This window comes from Artemia sp. Qi Xiang Cuo, chromosome 12 (assembly GCF_049724085.1).
Source record: "Artemia sp. Qi Xiang Cuo chromosome 12, ASM4972408v1, whole genome shotgun sequence".
Lineage (NCBI taxonomy): Eukaryota > Metazoa > Arthropoda > Branchiopoda > Anostraca > Artemiidae > Artemia > Artemia sp. Qi Xiang Cuo.
The window spans coordinates 48194835-48212716 of NC_142805.1; the positions used below are offsets into that span (position 1 = coordinate 48194835).

Sequence of the window (17882 nt, forward strand, 5' to 3'; positions counted from 1 at the left end):
TACGTATATGTTATTACGTATATGAGGGGGTTCTGCCCGTAGTCAATACCACGCTATTTAATTTAAAATTTAAAAAAAATTTTTATTCAAAAACCCATTAATCAAAAAGGCCGTTTAATTATAATAGATAGCTATTTTTAAAGCAATAAAAAAAACTGTTGCGTAAAGAGCGTGTTTTTGACTTGGGGGAGAACCCCCTCACATACGTTATAATTTCTGTTCGTTTTAAGTTCAAATATTCCTTCTTACATTTCAGTTGAAAAAACTTGTTTTTTTTTTACTTAATTTATGATAGTTTTTTAAATAATGATTGGAAATCCGGCGCCCCCTTCATAGAAATGTCCCTTCCCCCAAAGAAACATCCTCTACGGCCAGCTACTCCCGAGTAAGCCCCTCCTCTAGCCCCCCCTCCAGAAAAAAATCCTTCCTGAAAATGGTTGTATACTTCCCAATAACCAATAAATAATGCTGGCAAGTCCGGCGCCCCCTTCATGGCAATTTCCCTTCCCCCATGAAAACTTCCTTCATGAACAGATCCTCCAACATAACCACCGACCCACCCTTCCCTCCCACTACCAGAAAAAACCTCCTGAAAACTTCTGTATACTTCCCAATAACCAATACTATATGTTAACCTTGGGTAAAGTTCATGACTTTTAGCCCTCCTTCTGGGAACTTCGGGGTATTAAGTCATACTAAAAGACATATTTATCATATTTTCGACCATGCTGAACAAAATGGCCATCTCAAAATTTTTATCGGGTGACTTTGGGAAAACAATGAGCGTGGGAGGGGGCCTAGTTGCCCTCCTTTTTTTTGGCCACTTAAAAGGAGCACTACAACTTTTAATTTTCGCTCGAATGAGCCCTTCCACGATATTCTAGGACCACTGGGTCGATACGATCACCCCTGGAGAAAAAAAAAATAAAAATAAAAATAAAAATAAACACGCATGCGTGATCTTTCTTCTGGCAAAAGATGTAAAATTCCATATTTTTGTAGATAGGAGCTTGAAACCTCTACAATAGGGTTCTCTGATACGCTGAATATGATGGTGTGATTTTCATTAAGGTTCTATAACTTTTAGGGGGTCTTTCCCCCTTTTTTTGAAAATCAGCCAAATTTTCTCAGGCCCGTAACTTTTGATGGGTAGCACTAAACTTGATGAAAATTATATATCTGAAATCAGCATTGAATTTTGATTCTTTTGATATATCAATTGGTATCAAAAACCCGTATTCTAGAGTTTCGGTTACCATTGAGCCGGGTCGCTCCTTACTTACAGCTTGTTACCACGAACTGTTTGATAATTGAGAAGCGCCTAACTCATCAAACCCCTTTTGTCCTCAGTTTTATGGGCTATGAGTAAGTGTTTATTCGGCTGATAGAAGAGCTTTAGCAAAAGTACTATCCTTATGTAGTATTAAATAAAAAAAAACGAGTTTTTTTTAACTGGAAGTAAGGAGCTACATTGAAACTTAAAACGAACAGAAATTATTCCGTACACGAAAGGGGCTGTCCCCTCCTCAATACCTCGCTCTTTACGCTAAAGTTTTTTATTGTTTTAAAAAAAAAATTTGTGTGAAAGATTCAAACTTTAGCGTAAAGAGCGAGGTATTGAGGAGGGGACAGCCCCTTTCATATACGGAATAAGGGTTCTCTGATACGCTGAATATGATGGTGTGATTTTCATTAAGGTTCTATAACTTTTAGGGGGTCTTTCCCCTTTTTTTGAAAATCAGCCAAATTTTCTCAGGCCTGTAACTTTTGATGGGTAGCACTAAACTTGATGAAAGTTATATATTTGAAATCAGCATTGAAATCTGATTCTTTTGATATATCTATTGGTATCAAAAACCCGTTTTCTAGAGTTTCGGTTACCATTGAGCCGGGTCGCTCCTTACTTACAGTTTGTTACCACGAACTGTTTGATAATTGAGAAGCGCCTAACTCATCAAACCCCTTTTGTCCTCAGTTTTATGGGCTATGAGTAAGTGTTTATTCGGCTGATAGAAGAGCTTTAGCAAAAGTACTATCCTTATGTAGTATTAAATAAAAAAAACGAGTTTTTTTTAACTGAAAGTAAGGAGCGACATTGAAACATAAAACGAACAGAAATTATTCCGTATACGAAAGGGGCTGTCCCCTGCTCAATACCTCTCTCTTTATTCTAAATTTTTTTATTTTTTAACAAATAAAATTTTGTGGACATATTCAAAATTTATAGTAACGAGCGAGGCCTTAAGGAAGGGACATCCCCTGTCATATAAAGAATCATGTATGTTCGTTTTAAGTTTTAATGTCGATCCTTACTTCCAGTTAAAAAAAACTTGTTTTTTTTTATTTAATTTCTGAACGTTTTCGATTTGTGGTAGCTTTGATTTTGGCTCACCGTACATGAATAATTAAAACGAAATTTGCTTATTAATTTTACTTTTTTGGCTAAATGGCTTTCTCGAAATTTTGTTCTGACGTAACTTACGAATTAACTTACGTAACGAACTTCTATATTCGTATGTTTTATTACGTATATTAGGGAGTTTCCCCCCTAGTCGATACCTTGCTGTTTCCGCTAAAGTTCAAATTTTCTTCGAATAACAGACCCCTGAATTACAAAGGCCGGTTAATTAGAATAGATAACTTTTTTAAAAGTACTAAAAAAAACTTTAGCGAAAAGGGTAAGGTATTGACAACGGGGTAACCTCCCTCATATGCACACTAATTTCTGTGTGTTTTAAGTTTTAATGTTGCTTCTTACTGTCAGTTGAAAAAACTAGTTTTTTTATTTAATTTCTGATCGTTTTTAAAATAATGCTGGGAAATCCGGCGCCCCCTTCATAGAAATGTCCCTTCCCCCAAGGAAAAATCCACCATGGAAGGATCCCCCCGTAACTCCCTCCTCCGACACTCCTCCCTCCCCCCCGATCAGAAAAAAATCCCTCCAGAAACGTTTTTATACTTCCCATTAACCAATACTGAATGTAAACAATGGGCAAAGTTCATAACTTCCAGCCCTTCCCCCGGGAACTGTTTGGGATTAACTCATCCTCAAAGACATATTTATTAGAATTTCGACTGTGATGAACAAAATGGCTATCTCAAAATTTTAATTGGGTGACTTTGGGGAAAAAATGAGCGTGGGAGGGGGCCAAGTTGTCCTCCAATTTTTTTGGACACTTAAAAAGGGCACTAGAACTTTTAATTTCCCGTTGAAATGAGCCCTCTTACGATATTCTGGGACTACTGGATCAATACGGTCACCCCTGGGGGAAAAAAAAAAAAAACAGCACGCATCCGTGATGTTTCTTCTGACAAAAATTGCAAAATTCCACATTTTTGCAGATAGGAGCTTGAAACTTCCGTAGTAGGGCTTTCTGATATGCTGAATCCGATGTTGTGATTTTCATTAAAGTTCTGTGACTTTTTGGAGGTGTTTCCCTCTTTTTTCGAAAATAAGGCAAATTTTCTCAGGCGCGTAACTTTTGATGGGTCGAATTAAACTTAATGAAACTTATATATTTGAAATCAGCATAAAAATCTGATTCTATTGATGTATCTATGGGATTACAATTCCGGTTTTTAGAGTTTTGGTTACTAATGAGCCGGGTCGCTCCTTACTTACAGTTCGTTACCACGAACTGTTTGATTCCAGACAAATACATTAAAGTGATTAGTGTTATGTATGAGAATAACATTACTGCGGTTAATGTAGGAAATGAGGTTAGTAGCTTGTTTCGTATTAAATCAGGAATTCAGCAGGGTTGCGTTATATCCCCATTTATATGGATCATTTTGATGAACGTTGTCCTAAGGAACAAAGCAAAGGCAATGGGAGAACACGGAATACGATGGGGAAGTGAAACTCTCCCAGAATTAGACTTATGTTAATAATTTAAACATCCTAGATGAAAATGTTAGCAAAATGAATGAATTGTTAAAGGTTTTGCGAGTTCAGAGTGCAGGAATAGGTTTAAACATTTATGTTAAGAAGACTAGTTCTTTAAGACTATGAATAACTGAAGATGAAGAAGTAATGTTGGGCAAAGAGAAGGTCGATTACAGTTTCACTTATCTAGGCATTGTTTTTAGTAAAGATGGTTGGTGTAATGAAAGTGTTCAAAATTTTCTAATTTAAAAAAATAAATTTTATGCATTTTCTTAATTCCAGTAACATAACTCTTAATAATAATTTTTTTTTAATCTTATGAAAATCTTAAACACCAACTGCAAAGATGCCTACAGGCTAATTTAATAACTTATGTTCAATGGCTAAATTTTTGTAAATACTAAAGTTGATATAGATCTAGAAAGGTGTCCTGTGCTTATATTTGGTATTAATTTGATAACAAAGTCCCACATAGAGATGTTTCTCCTTAGCCCTAATAAACAGGAAAGAATGCGACTTCCAAGAATAAAGGCACAAGCAGTGTTAAAATTTACTCTAAGCCACGCTAGTACGTCCCAATACACAAGGCTCATGCAGACTTCAACTAATGCTACAGCACTTCCCTTCCTTTGACATCTTTGGCCCTGTGTTTCATATTCCTTTGTTCTTCTTCTTGTTTTAGCGTATTTATGTGTTGTTTCCTAGTTTTTCTGATTTAATTTATTCTAGTTTTATTTACTTTTTTCTTTTTTTCTTCAGATTTTTCACAACGTATTGTGATTCTTTTCCGGCTGACTCGGTATGATTTATGTACTATGGAAGAAGTTTCTGTGTATAAAATCGTGTCCTACATATGCTTTTTAATAGATAGATAGATAGATATATTTTATTTTCCATATATCAGTAAAATAATTACATAATAATCTACAAATCCCCACAAAGGCTCCATGGCCTGTAGGAGGGGGATTATGAAAATATCAAATAAAACATTTAAACGCTTAAGATTTAAACAATATAAACAGAACATTAATATTTAAATATTCAATCAAATTGTTCTGTTAGCCGTAATTTTTGCGATATCTTTTTATAATATTTTTACTTTAAATTCGAGGTCGACAAGGAAGGGGATTTGCTAAACATGTTGATTGGAAATACGCATTATTTTTGGTCTTTTATAGGATTGAAAGTTTGAAACTATCTGATCTAATCTTCGATTCTGAGACTCATGAATATACACGAATCTTAATCCACCATTTTATTAAAGAAATCTCTCCCAGTTACATTTTTTTTGTACTGCTATTTTCGATAGATAAATGTATGTCAAGGTCATTTGAAAAAAAAAATACAGTTCTATTATTTTCCTTTTCAAAAAAAGGCAAATCGGACATCGTAGGTCGATACAATCAGATTTGTTACCCAGATTTCTTGTCTTCCCTGAGATCACCTTATACCTCTCTACATTCTCTCTAATTGTCAGTTGAATTAAAAAAAATAAAAAAAAAAAAAAAACACTTTCGGAACTGTGAATTGATAGAAACAAACTTTTTATCCTAAAATTTGCTGTCCTGATGGACTAGACCAAGTGTTCCAGTACCTAATCAAAATCCAGTTCCAGGCTTGGGATTTAACATTTATCATCCTTTTCTTCTTCTTTTTTTTGTCTTGATTATTATGGAGAGGCTTTCGCATAATTTCATCGCCAATATCAAATTTTGGTTGTTACGGCGGGTTGTTGTATCTGAGATCAAACTCTGAGTCCCGTATTACCAAATAGAAATCAATCCCACTGCACCAATTCAGGACTAGGGATCTAAAATCGGGATGGCAGTTCGTTAATTCCGATGCTTTGGGAAAATAATGATAATAAAATAGATAGCATAATAGTATCAGCCTATATGTAATGTAGTGGCTGGATTCTTCCTAATTTTGAGACCCAAAACGCATCTATCCGAATATATTCCTCTAAATAAAGGGAAGTTAGGGTGTAAATATTAAAACTCATAGAAAGACTTTTTTACAAAAAGCTGCAAATTTTTGGCCTGAAAATGTACTATATAATGTTCTAGGATCCCCTTCTCCCGCTCTACCAATTTTCATTAATTCTTATTACAGCGAATTTGTGGCTTTTGGGGAGAGTTGCTGGAAGTAATAAATCAACAAATACTTATCTTATTTTTCTTCCATGTACACACAGAGGAAGCAGCAAGCATAACGCCAATCTTAATTTTATCATTAGGTTTTTTGAGCCCCTGCTCAAAAAAGTTGCAACCGGCATGCAAAAAAAAATGCTCAAAAAATTTGCAACCGGCATGGACCGCATCCCTGGTTTTAGACACTTGGTACTATTATGATGCAGTCTTATTTTCTCCTTTTTTTGTCCTTTACCTCCTTGAGCTTTGATTGAAAACATTTTGTTTGACAGGGAAGTCTTTTCCCTTTTTCCTTGTTTTTTTTTTTCTTTTTGCTTTAGGGCTTTTAACGTTCTGTCAAGGTTTTCACTATGCTGATTTCATTTTTCCCTCTTAGTATAGCTATTTTGTTTTTATATCCGGTTAATTGGAGCGAGCTAGATAACAGATAATTTAATTTTATTTCGAATTTTGATTTCAGTGTACAATCTTACTGCAAAGAATCTTTGTCTTACGGTATACATAATTTTTAATACCAGATTTACTGCGTTAAATCATATTCATATCATCTTTGCAGGTTGTAAACAACTATAAATGAAACCCAAAATGGATAGAAATATAACCCAAAAGTGATACCACATAATTAATACAAACTGAAAACGTACAGAAACTGGCCCAAATGAGAATAATGCTAACCCATCCTAAGCCTTCTATACACCAGAACGTCATTTATGTTATTTGCGCAATTGGTCAGCGATAACTTGATGGCGAGCTTTCGTCGTTCTAGGGGTTTTTAATTAACTAGTTAACTCCAGAGTTAATTTTTTGCATTAATTTGCCTTCTTAATTTTTGAATTTATATTTTAGAAATAATTCTTGTTATTTGTAAAGCTCATTGATTTCAAAATTAATTCTACACTTCTAAAATCCACAATATTAATTATAAACATCTAAAATGGCCAAACATTTTTCTGAAATACGTTTATAATAGGCTACACCCTAAACTAGCTCCTTTATACAAAGTTGATTCCAAATCCCAGCAAAACTACTTCAAAAGACCCGAGAGAAGTTCACAGTCTCAGTGATACCACGTTTAAGAGTTTAATGATATAGCAACCACAGAAACCTAAAACTCTACTAATTTTTGAACAAGTTACTCCCTTGCTTCGCGTAATAGAGCAATTACTTGAGGTGTTTGCTACCCTTCAAAGGAATGACGTACGAATATCGCTTGAAATAACGTGATATTCTGTCTAAAAAGTTCGAAGTGCTCTGAATAAGACACTTTCGACTTAATCATGGTCCCTTTCCCTTACCTCATATGAAGCAAATGTGCCTCTGCAAATATCAAATAAAAAAGGCCTACTAAGGGACTTGTTTGGAAAACTTGTTTTCGATTGCGATCGCGGCCGTATCCAGGGGGAGGGGTAAGGGTTTTGTACCACCTTCCCGAAATGTTTGTCCGACTGGTAAAAACCTGACAAAACATCCAGAAACAAAGCAGCAGGAATCAAATGGGAGTCTATGGCAGAGTGAAGATAATTCAGTAAAACTGCACAAGCATGCTCAGTCGAATGATTTGCTCGAAAACCAAATTGAAAATCGTGAAAATGTGCTCTAAACTCTCAATTTAGCAGTGATAAGTTACACGTTATTCGATTTCTTATGTCTAATGTCTTCATTGTATTTGTGATGTATTCAATGTTTCAGGAAAAGTTCTGCAGGCTATAATTTAACCAACTTATTTGTTGGCTCAGAGGGGACCTTGGGGTTCATAACTTCTTCAACTTTACGTCTTCATGCTATTCCAGAAGCCACGTTGTCGGCCGTCTGCTCTTTCCCTGATGTTCGTTCTGCCGTTGAAACTACAATAATGACACTTCAATGCAGTGTGCCTGTTGCTAGAATTGGCAAGTTGTTGTTACCTCATTCACCCTCTTTTTCAGCTATTATTTCTAAAACATCTCAGGAAGTAGTCCTTAAATTGCTCAGAGCTAACGCATTAATGCGCTCCAAGCTATAGGATGTATCGCGATCAGGTTCGTATCCAGTATTTTGTGGGGGAAGGGGGGTACAGAACGATTTTTCTGGAATGGGTTTTACAAAAAAAATTAAAAACGCATCAAAAATTTGTTTATATTAATTTTGTCAGGTTTTTACCAGTCGGACAAACATTTCGGGAAGGTGGTACAAACCCCTTAACCCTCCCCCTGGATACGGCCGCGATCGCAATCGAAAAGAAGTTTTTCAAACAAGTCCCTTAGTGGCCTTTTTTATTTGATATTTACAGAGGGACATTTGCTTCATATGAGATAAGGGAAAGTGACCATGATTAAATCGAAAGTGTCTCATTCAGAGCACTTCGAATTTTTTAGACAGACAATAACGTTATTTCATGCGATATTCGTGTGTCATTCCTTTGAAGGGTAGCAAACACCTCAAGTAATGGCTCTATTACGCGAAGCAAGGGAGTAACTTGTTCAAAAATTAGTAGAGTTTTAGGTTTCTGTGGTTGCTATATCATTAAAATCTTATATGTGGTATCACTGAGACTGTGAACTTCTCTCGGGTCTTTTGAAGTAGTTTTGCTGGGATTTGGAATCAACCTTGTGTAAAAGAACTAGTTTAGGTGTAGCCTATTCTAAACGTATTTCAGAATAATTTTCGGCCATTTTAGATGTTTATAATTAATATTGTGGATTTTAGAAGTGTAGAATTAATTTTGAAGTCAATGAGCTTTACAAATAACAAGAATTATCTGTAAATATAAATTCAAAATTTAAGAAGGGAAATTAATACCAAAAATTAACTCTAGTGGTAATTAGTTAATTAAAAATCCTTAGAACGACAAAAGCTCGCCATCAAGTTATCGCTGACCGATTGCGCAAATAACATAAATGACGTTCTGGTGTTTAGAAGGCTTAGGATGGGTTAGCATTATTCTCATTAGGGCCAGTTTCTGTACGTTTTCAGTTTGTATTAATTATGTAGTGTATTATGTAGTGTCCATTTTGGGTTTCATTTATAGTTGTTTACAACCTGCAAAGATGATATGAATATGGTTTAACGCAGTAAGTCTGGTATTAAAAATTACGTATACCATAAGACAAAGATTCTTTGCAGTAAGATTGTAAACTGACATCAAAATTCGAAATAAAATTATATTATCTGTTATCTAGCTCACTCCTATTAACCAGATATAGAAACAAAATAGCTATACTAAGAGTGAAAAATGAAATAAGCATAGTAAAAACCTTGGCAAAACGTTGGAAGCCCTAAAGCAAAACGAAAAAAGAAACAAGGAAAAGGGGAAAAAACAAAATAAAATATTTTTTATGTCAAACAAAATATTTTCAGTCAAAGCTCAAGGAGCTAAAGGACAAAAAAAAGGAGAAAATAAGACAAGGAGCAAAAGAGTTGAAACTTTGCAACTTCTTGTTAATCATATTTCAAAATTGCTGAGTAGTACCATAGACTGCATCATAATAGAACAAGTGATTAAAACCAGGGATGCGGTCCATGCCGGTTGCAAATTTTTTGAGCATTTTTTTTGCATGCCGGTTGCAAGTTTTTTGAGCAGGAGCTCAAAAAACCAAATGATAAAATTAAGATTGGCGTTATGCTTGCTGCTTCCTCTGTGTGTACATGGAAGAAAAGTAAGATAACTATTTGTTGATTTATTACTTCCAGCAACTCTCCCCAAAAGCCACGAATTCGCTGTCATAAGAATTAATGAAAATTGGTAGAGCGGGAGTAGTTACCTATTAGGCACTTTCAATTACACATGAAAATATACATTGAAATTGCTGTTGTTTTCAGGGGTACATGAATATATTAAAAGTTGGCACACTATAATGCATGTTATGAAACTAGAGATAATGTGGTCAAACAGGTTTTTTTCAGTTTTTGTTGTCAATTGCACAATGAATGTACGTCATGGAAACTCTACACCTTTTCAAAGAGAGTGAAAAAAAAAGGGTTAAAGTGATTAGCAATTACGAGCGGGGATCCCCCACCTGTTCCTAAACATTGCAAAAAAGATAGTCAAATTGCGTATTTAGGAATGGTTTTTTAGGGAAAGCTGTCAAACACCCATGTGCTTATCCACAGTTCCATTTTTGAAGTCTGTGCTATCAAGAGCGGTTTCCGTATTTGTTTTGGAGAATTGCCTTTAGCCAACAATGGTTTAGAAATAAAACAATTTAACAAGAAATGACTGAAAAGTGTTTTGGGGGAGATGGGGTGATTGCGTACTGTATAATACACATGTGATGTTTGGACAGTGTTATCAATTTAAAATAGTTTAACGTTCCCTTCGTTCCCCCATTTCTGAGGGCAGGGGAGGGGGGGTCAATTTTGGAGGGAAAACCAAAAATACTCAGAATCAAAAATAAACAGGATCTGCCTCAAGGGGAAGGCTCAGAGGCCTTTCGTTCCCCCATTTCTGAGGGCAGGGGGAGGGGGGGGTCAATTTTGGAGGGAAAACCAAAAATACTCAGAATCGAAAATAAATGGGATCTCCCTCAAGGGCAAGGCTCAGAGGCCCCTCCTTCCTCCATTTCTGAGGGCAGGGGAGGGGGGTCAATTTTGGAGGGAAAACCAAAAATACTCAGAATCGAAAATGAACGGGCTCTGCCTTAAGGGGAAGGCTCAGAGGCCCTTCGTTCCCCCATTTCTGAGGGCACGGGAGGGGGGGGTCAATTTTGGAGGGAAAACCAAAAATACTCAGAATCGAAAATAAACGGGATCTGCCTCAAGGGGAAGCCTCAGAGGCTCTTAGTCCCCCCATTTCTGAGGGCAGGGGAGGGGGGGGTCAATTTTGGAGGGAAAACCAAAAATACTAAGAATTGAAAATAAATGGGATCTGCCTCAAGGACAAGGCTCAGAGGTCCCTCCTTCCTCCTTTTCTGAGGGCAGGGGAGGGGGGGGGGTCAATTTGAGGGAAAACAAAAATACTCAGAATCGAAGATAATTTCCCTTCGTCTTAGTTTTTTTTAAAGATGCTCCTTATTTCTAGTTGAAAATGCTTATTTTTTAATTTAATTGAGAATGAAAAGTCAAACTAACATAAAGAACAAGGTATTTCGGAGGGTGTAGCTCACTTCATATACGGGATAATTTCCATTTGTCTTAGTTTTTAACGATGCTCCTTATTTCTAGTTGAAAATGCTTATTTTTTAATTTAATTGGGAATGAGAAGTCCAAATCTAACATAAAGAACAAGGTATTTCGGAGGGGGTAGCTAACTTCATATACGGGATAATTTCCATTCGTCTTAGTTTTTAACGATGCTCCTTATTTCTAGTGGAAAATGCATATTTTTTAATTTAATTGGGAATGAAAAGTCAAAGTGCTAGAATGGTTGAAATCCACTAGCTCAGAAGTGGGGTTTCAGTCCACCAGCCAGAATGGTTGAAATCCACTAGCTCAGAAGTGGGATTCTTAGTCCACCAGCCCGAATTGTTGAATTCCACTAGCTCAGAATTGGGGTCCCAGTCCACCAGCCTGAATGGTGGAAATTCATGACTCTTTGTGTGTGTATCGTCTCTGTGTTTCGTCTCTCTGTTTCGTTTCTGTGTGTTTGTCCTCTCTGTGTGTGATTCGTCTCTTTGTGTCTGTCATCTCTGTGTGTTTGTCCTCTCTGTGTGTGAGTGGACTCTGTGTGTGTGTGTCGTCTCTGTGCATGTCTCGTCTCTGTGGGTGTTTCGTATCTGTGTGTGTGTGTTGTCTCTGTGTGTTTGTCGTCTCTGTGTGCGTGTCGTCTCTCTATTTGTTTTCGTCTCTGTGTGTGTGTCGACTCTGTATCTGTGTTGTATCTTTGTGTGTGTCTTCTCTGTGTGTGTGTGTGTGTCGTTTCTGTGTGTTTGTCGTCTCTGTGTGTGTGTCCTCTCTGTGTCTGTGTGTGTGTCGTCTGTGTGTGTGTGTGTGTGTCGTTTCTGTGTGTTTGTCGTTTCTCTGTGTGTGTAGTCTCTATTTGTAAGTCGTCACAATGAGTGTGTCGTCTCTTTGTGTGTCTAGTCTCTGTGTGTTTGTGTGTCGTTTGTGTGTGTTTGTCGTCTCTGTGTGTGTGTCGTCTCTGTGTCTGTGTTGTCTCTATGTGTGTGTCGTCTCTGTGTGTGTGTGTGTCGTTTGTCTGCGTTTGTCGTCTCTGTGTGTGTGTCGTCTCTATTTGTAAGTCGTCACTCTGAGTGTGTCGTCTCTTTGTGTGTCTCGTCTCTATGTGTGTGTGTCGTCTCTTTGTGGATGTTGTCTTTGTGTGTGTGTTGTCTCTGTGTGTGTGTCGTCTCTATGTGTGTTTCGTATCTGTGTGTGTGACGTCTCTTTGTGTGTGTCAACTCTATGTGTGTTTGTCATTTCTGTGTGTGTGTCTCGTCTCTCTGTGTGTGTTGACTCTGTGTGTGTGTATCGTCTCTGTGCATGTGTCGTCTCTATGTGTCGTTTCTGTGTGTTTGTCCTCTCCGTGTGTGATTAGTCTCTTTGTGATTGTCGTCTCTGTGTGTGTGGCCTCTCTGTGTGTGTCTGGACTATGTGTGTGTGTGTTTCCTCTCTGTGAATGTGTCATCTCTGTGGGAGGTTTCGTATCTGTGTATCTGTCTTCTCTGTGTCTGTTTTGGTCTCTATGTGTGTGTCGTCTCTTTGTGTGTGTGTGTGTCGTTTCTGTGTGTTTGTCCTCTCTGTGCGTGTGTCGTCTCTTTGTGTGTTTCGTATCTGTGTGTGTATTGTCTCTGTGTGTTTGTCGTCTCTGTGTGAGTGTCGTCTCTCTATTTGTGTCGTCTCTGTGTGTTTGTCGTCTCTATGTGTGTGTGTCGTCTCTATACATAAGTCGTCACTTTGAGTGTGTCGTCTCTGTGTGTGTGTTGTCTCTCTGTGTGTGTGTGTGTCGTCTCTGTGTGGATGTTGTCTCTGTGTGTTTGTGTTGTCTCTATGTTTGTGTGTCGTCTCTAAGTGTGTTTCGTATCTGTGTGTGTGACGTCTCTTTGTGTGTGTCGTCTCTATGTGTGTTTGTCATTTCTGTGTGTGTGTCTCGTCTCTCTGTGTGTGTTGACTCTGTGTGTGTGTGTATCGTCTATGTGAATGTGTCATCTCTATGTGTCGTTTCTATGTGTTTGTCCTCTCCGTGTATGATTCGTCTCTTTGTGTCTGTCGTCTCTGTGTGTTTTTTAAATTTTGGGTCACCTGCCTCAGACTCTGGGCAGATGGGCGCCCCCAAATATTGTCCCAAATTCATCTCTCAATTTAGCACTTGTTCACGGATGCCCAGCGTCTCCAATCACTTTCCCAATAGTATCAATTCATTGTCTCAGTTCAGTTTAAAAAATATAATCCAATCTCCACTTTTTCAAATTTATGTTCACTTGCCTGAGACTCTTGGCAGGTGAGGTGGGCACCTCCAAAAATTTGTCCCAACTTCCACTCTCGCCTTAGAACTTATTCACGGATACCTAAAACTGTCATTGGTTAGACTGTTGCCCTATCCGTAACCATGCCATGCTCTACACACATACCGACAATATATTTTTGTTTTTTGTTTTCCATTTTCACAATGGGGTCCCAATCGAGCTCATGTCCATCGCTTAGCATTCGGGCCTTGACAAATAAATCCCAGATATTCGGACCCCAACGCTCCAATCTGAACACTGACTAAGACCCCAATTCTGAGCTAGTGAATTTCAACCATTCAGGCTGGTGGACTGAGACTTCCAATACTGAGCTAATGAATTTCCACCATTCAGGCTGATGGACTACAACCCCAATTCTCAGCTAGTGAATTTCTACCATTCAGGTTGGTGGACTGGGACCCCAATTCTGAGCTAGTGGATGTCCACCATTCAGGCTGTTTGACTGCGACCACAATTCAGAACTAGTTTATTTATCCCATTCATGTTGGTGGAGTGAGACTTCCAATAATGAGCTAGTGGATTTTAACCATTCTGGCTGGTGAAATCATTCCACGATTCTGAGCTAGAGAATTTCACCCATTCAGGCTGGTAGACTAAGACCCCAATTCTGAGCTAGTGAATTTCAACCATTCAGGCTGGTGGACTAAGATTCCAATTGTGAGCTAGTGAATTTCCACAATCCAGGCTGGTGGACTGGGACCCCAATTCTGAGCTAGTGAATTTCCACCATTCAGGCTGGTGGACTAAGACTCCCAATACTGCGGTAGTGCATTACCACCATTCAGGCTGGTGGACTATGACCCCACTACTGAGCTAGTGAATCTCCACCATTCAGGCTGGTGGACTGGGACCCCAATTCTGAGCTAGTGGATTTCAACCATTCAGGCTGGTGGACTAAGACTCCAATTCTGAGCTAGTGAATTTCCAAAATTCAGGCTGGTGGATTGTGACCCCAATTCTGAGCTAGTGAATTTCCACCCTTCAGACTGGTGGACAAAGACCCCAATTCTGAGCTAGTGAATTTCCACCATTCGGGCTGGTGGACTGAGACTCCCAATACTGAGCTAGTGGATTTCCACCATTCAGGCTGGTGGACTAAGACCCCAATTCTGAGCTATACGAAACACCCACAGAGACGACACATGCACAGAGACGACACACACACACAGAGTCCACTCACAAACAGAGAGGACAAACACACAGAGACGAATCACACACAGAGAGGACAAACACACATAAACGACACATAGAGACGACACATGCACAGAGACGATACACACAAACACAGAGTCAACACACACAGAGAGACGAGACACACACAGAAATGACAAACACACATAGAGACGACACACACAAATAGACATCACACACACACAGATACGAAACACACATAGAGACAACACACACATAGAGACAACATACACACACACAGAGACAACATCCACACAGAGACGACACACACACACAGAGACGACACACACACACGAGACGACACACTCAAAGTGACGACTTACACATAGAGACGACACACACACAGAGACGACAAACACACATAGACGACACACATATAGAGACGACACGCACACAGTTAAGACAAACACACAGAGACAACAGACACACATATACGAAACACACAAAGATACAACACATGCACAGAGAGGACACACACACAGAAACGACAAACACAGAGAGAAGAAGCACACATACAAGATACACAGACATAGAGGTGACACACAAACATAGACGAAACACCCATAGAGACGACACTTGCACAGAGACGACATACACACACACAGAGACCACTCACACACAGAGAGGACAAACACACAGAGACGACAGACACAAAGAGACGAATCACACACAGAGAGGACAAACACACAGAAATGACACATAGAGACGACACATGCACAGAGACGACACACACACATAGTCAACACACACAGAGAGATTAGACATACACACAGAAATTACAAAACATACAGAGAGACGACACACACAAAAAGACGTCACACACACATAGATACGAAACACACATAGAGACGACACACACATTGAGACAACACACATACACACAGAGACGACAAACCCACACAGAGACGACACACACACAGAGACGACACACTCAAAAGTGACGACTTACACATAGAGAAGATACACAAACAGATACGACAAACACACAGAGAAGACACACATAGAGATATGACAGACACACGCAGAGAGACGATAAACACAGCGAGACAACACACACACAAAGAGACGATACACAACACAAAGTGACTAAAAACAAACCCATACAGAAAATGCAAAGTGCCGACACACACACACACACAGAGTCCACAACAAAAACAGAGACGACACATCCACAGAAATGACACCCACATATAGACGACGCCCGCACAGACATGACAAACAAATAGAATCATATTGAGAGAGCTATCCAAAAAGTTGGGTTTATCTAGGTTCACTTAGAGTGGCGCGCCACTCTAAGTGAACCTAGATCAACCCAACTTTTTGGATATCTCTCTCACAGAGAGATATCCAAAAATCACAGAGTGATTTTTGTGAAAATGTTTTTTGATTTTTGTGAGTGATTTGATCCTAGTGAAAAATCACTAGGATCACAGAGTGTGTGTCATCTCTGTGGATGTGTCGTCTCTGTTTTTGTTGTGGACTCTGTGTGTGTGTCGTCTCTGTGAGTGTGGTGTCTCTTTGTGTCTTTCATATCTTTGTGTTGTGTTTTGTCTCTTTGTTTGTGTGCTGTCTCTGTGTGTTTGTCGTCTCTTTGTGTGTGTGTCTGTCATCTCTCTATGTGTGTCGTCTCTGTGTGTTTGTCGTCTGTGTGTGTGTGTCTTCTCTATGTTTCAGTCGTCACTTTTGAGTGTGTCGTCTCTGTGTGTGTGTCGTCTCTGTGTGTGTGTGTGTGTCGTCTCTGTGTGGATGTTGTCTCTGTGTGTGTTGTCTCTATGTGTGTGTCGTCTAAAAAATATGCATTTTCAACTAGAAATAAGGAGCATCGTTAAAAACTAAGACGAATGGAAATTATCCCGTATATGAAGTTAGCTACCCCGTCCGAAATACCTTGCTCTTTAGGTTAGACTTTGACATTTCATTCCCAATTAAATTAAAAAATAAGTATTTTCAACTAGAAATAAGGAGCATCGTTAAAAAAACTAAGACGAATGGAAATTATCTTCGATTCTGAGCATTTTTGTTTCCCCTCCAAAATTGTATCCCCCTCCCCAGCCCGCAGAAAATGGGGAACGCAGGGCCTCTGAGCCTTGCCTTTGAGGCAGATCCCATTTATTTTCGATTCTGAGTATTTTTGGTTTTCCCTCTAAAATTTGCCCCCCTCCTCCCCTGCCCTCAGAAATGGGGGAACGAAGGGCCTCTGAGCCTTGCCCTTAAGGCAGATCCCATGTATTTTTGGTTTTCCCTCCAAAATTGTCCCCCCCTCCCCAGCCCTCAGAAATAGGGGAACGAAGGGCCTCTGAGCCTTCCCCTTGAGGCAGATCCCATTTATTTTCAATTCTGAGTATTTTTGGTTTTACCTCCAAAATTTACCCCCCCCCCTCCCCTGCCCTCAGAAATGGGGGGAAGAAGGGCCTCTGAGCCTTCCCCTTGAGGCAGATCCCATTTATTTTCGATTCTGAGTATTTTTGGTTTTCCCTCCAAAATTGACCCCCCCCTCCCCTGCCCTCAGAAATGGGGGAAGGACGGGCCTCTGAGCCTTGCCCTTGAGGCAGATCCCAATTATTTTCGATTCTGAGTATTTTTGGTTTTGCCCTCCAAAATTTACCCCCCCTCCCCTGCCCTCAGAAATGGGGGAACGAAGGGCCTCTGAGCCTTGCCTTTGAGACAGATCCCATTTATTTTCGATTCTGAGTATTTTTGGTTTTCCCTCCAAAATTTGCCCCCCTCCTCCCCTGCCCTCAGAAATGGGGGGACGATGGGCCTCTGTGCCTTCCCCTTGAGGGAGATCCCATTTTTTTTCTATTCTGTGTTTTTTTGGTTTTCCCTCCAAAATTTACCCCCCCCCCTCCCCTGCCCTCAGAAATGGGGGAACGAAGGGCCTCTGAGCCTTCCCCTTGAGGCAGATCCCTTTTATTTTAGCTTCTGAGTATTTTTTGTTTTACCTCCAAAATTGACCCCCCTCCCCTGCCCTCAGAAATGGGGGAACGAAGGGAACGTTAAACTATTTTAAATTGACAACACTGTCCAAACATCCCATGTGTATTATACAGTACACAATCACCCCATCTCCCCCAAAACACTTCAGTCATTTCTTGTTAATTTGTTTTCTTTCTAAACCATTGTTGGCTTAAGGCAATTCTCCAAAACAAATACGGAAACCGCTCTTGATAGCACAGACTTCAAAAATGGAACTGTGGATAACACATGGGTGTTTGACAGCTTTCCCTAAAAAAACATTCCTAAATACGCAATTTGACTATCTTTTTTTGCAATGTT

The 17882-nt window shown here is 39.1% G+C and overlaps 1 protein-coding gene across 1 annotated transcript in view; it reads left to right on the plus strand.

Annotated features, from left to right (window-relative positions):
- Positions 1–17882, plus strand: part of LOC148946209 (D-lactate dehydrogenase, mitochondrial-like) — a 531845-nt gene that overhangs the window by 45820 nt on the left and 468143 nt on the right. Inside the window, exon 5 of the mRNA XM_089097633.1 lies at positions 7726–7925. Within this exon, the coding sequence (XP_088953759.1) occupies positions 7726–7925 (200 nt within the window). The remainder of the gene's footprint in view (positions 1–7725; positions 7926–17882) is intronic.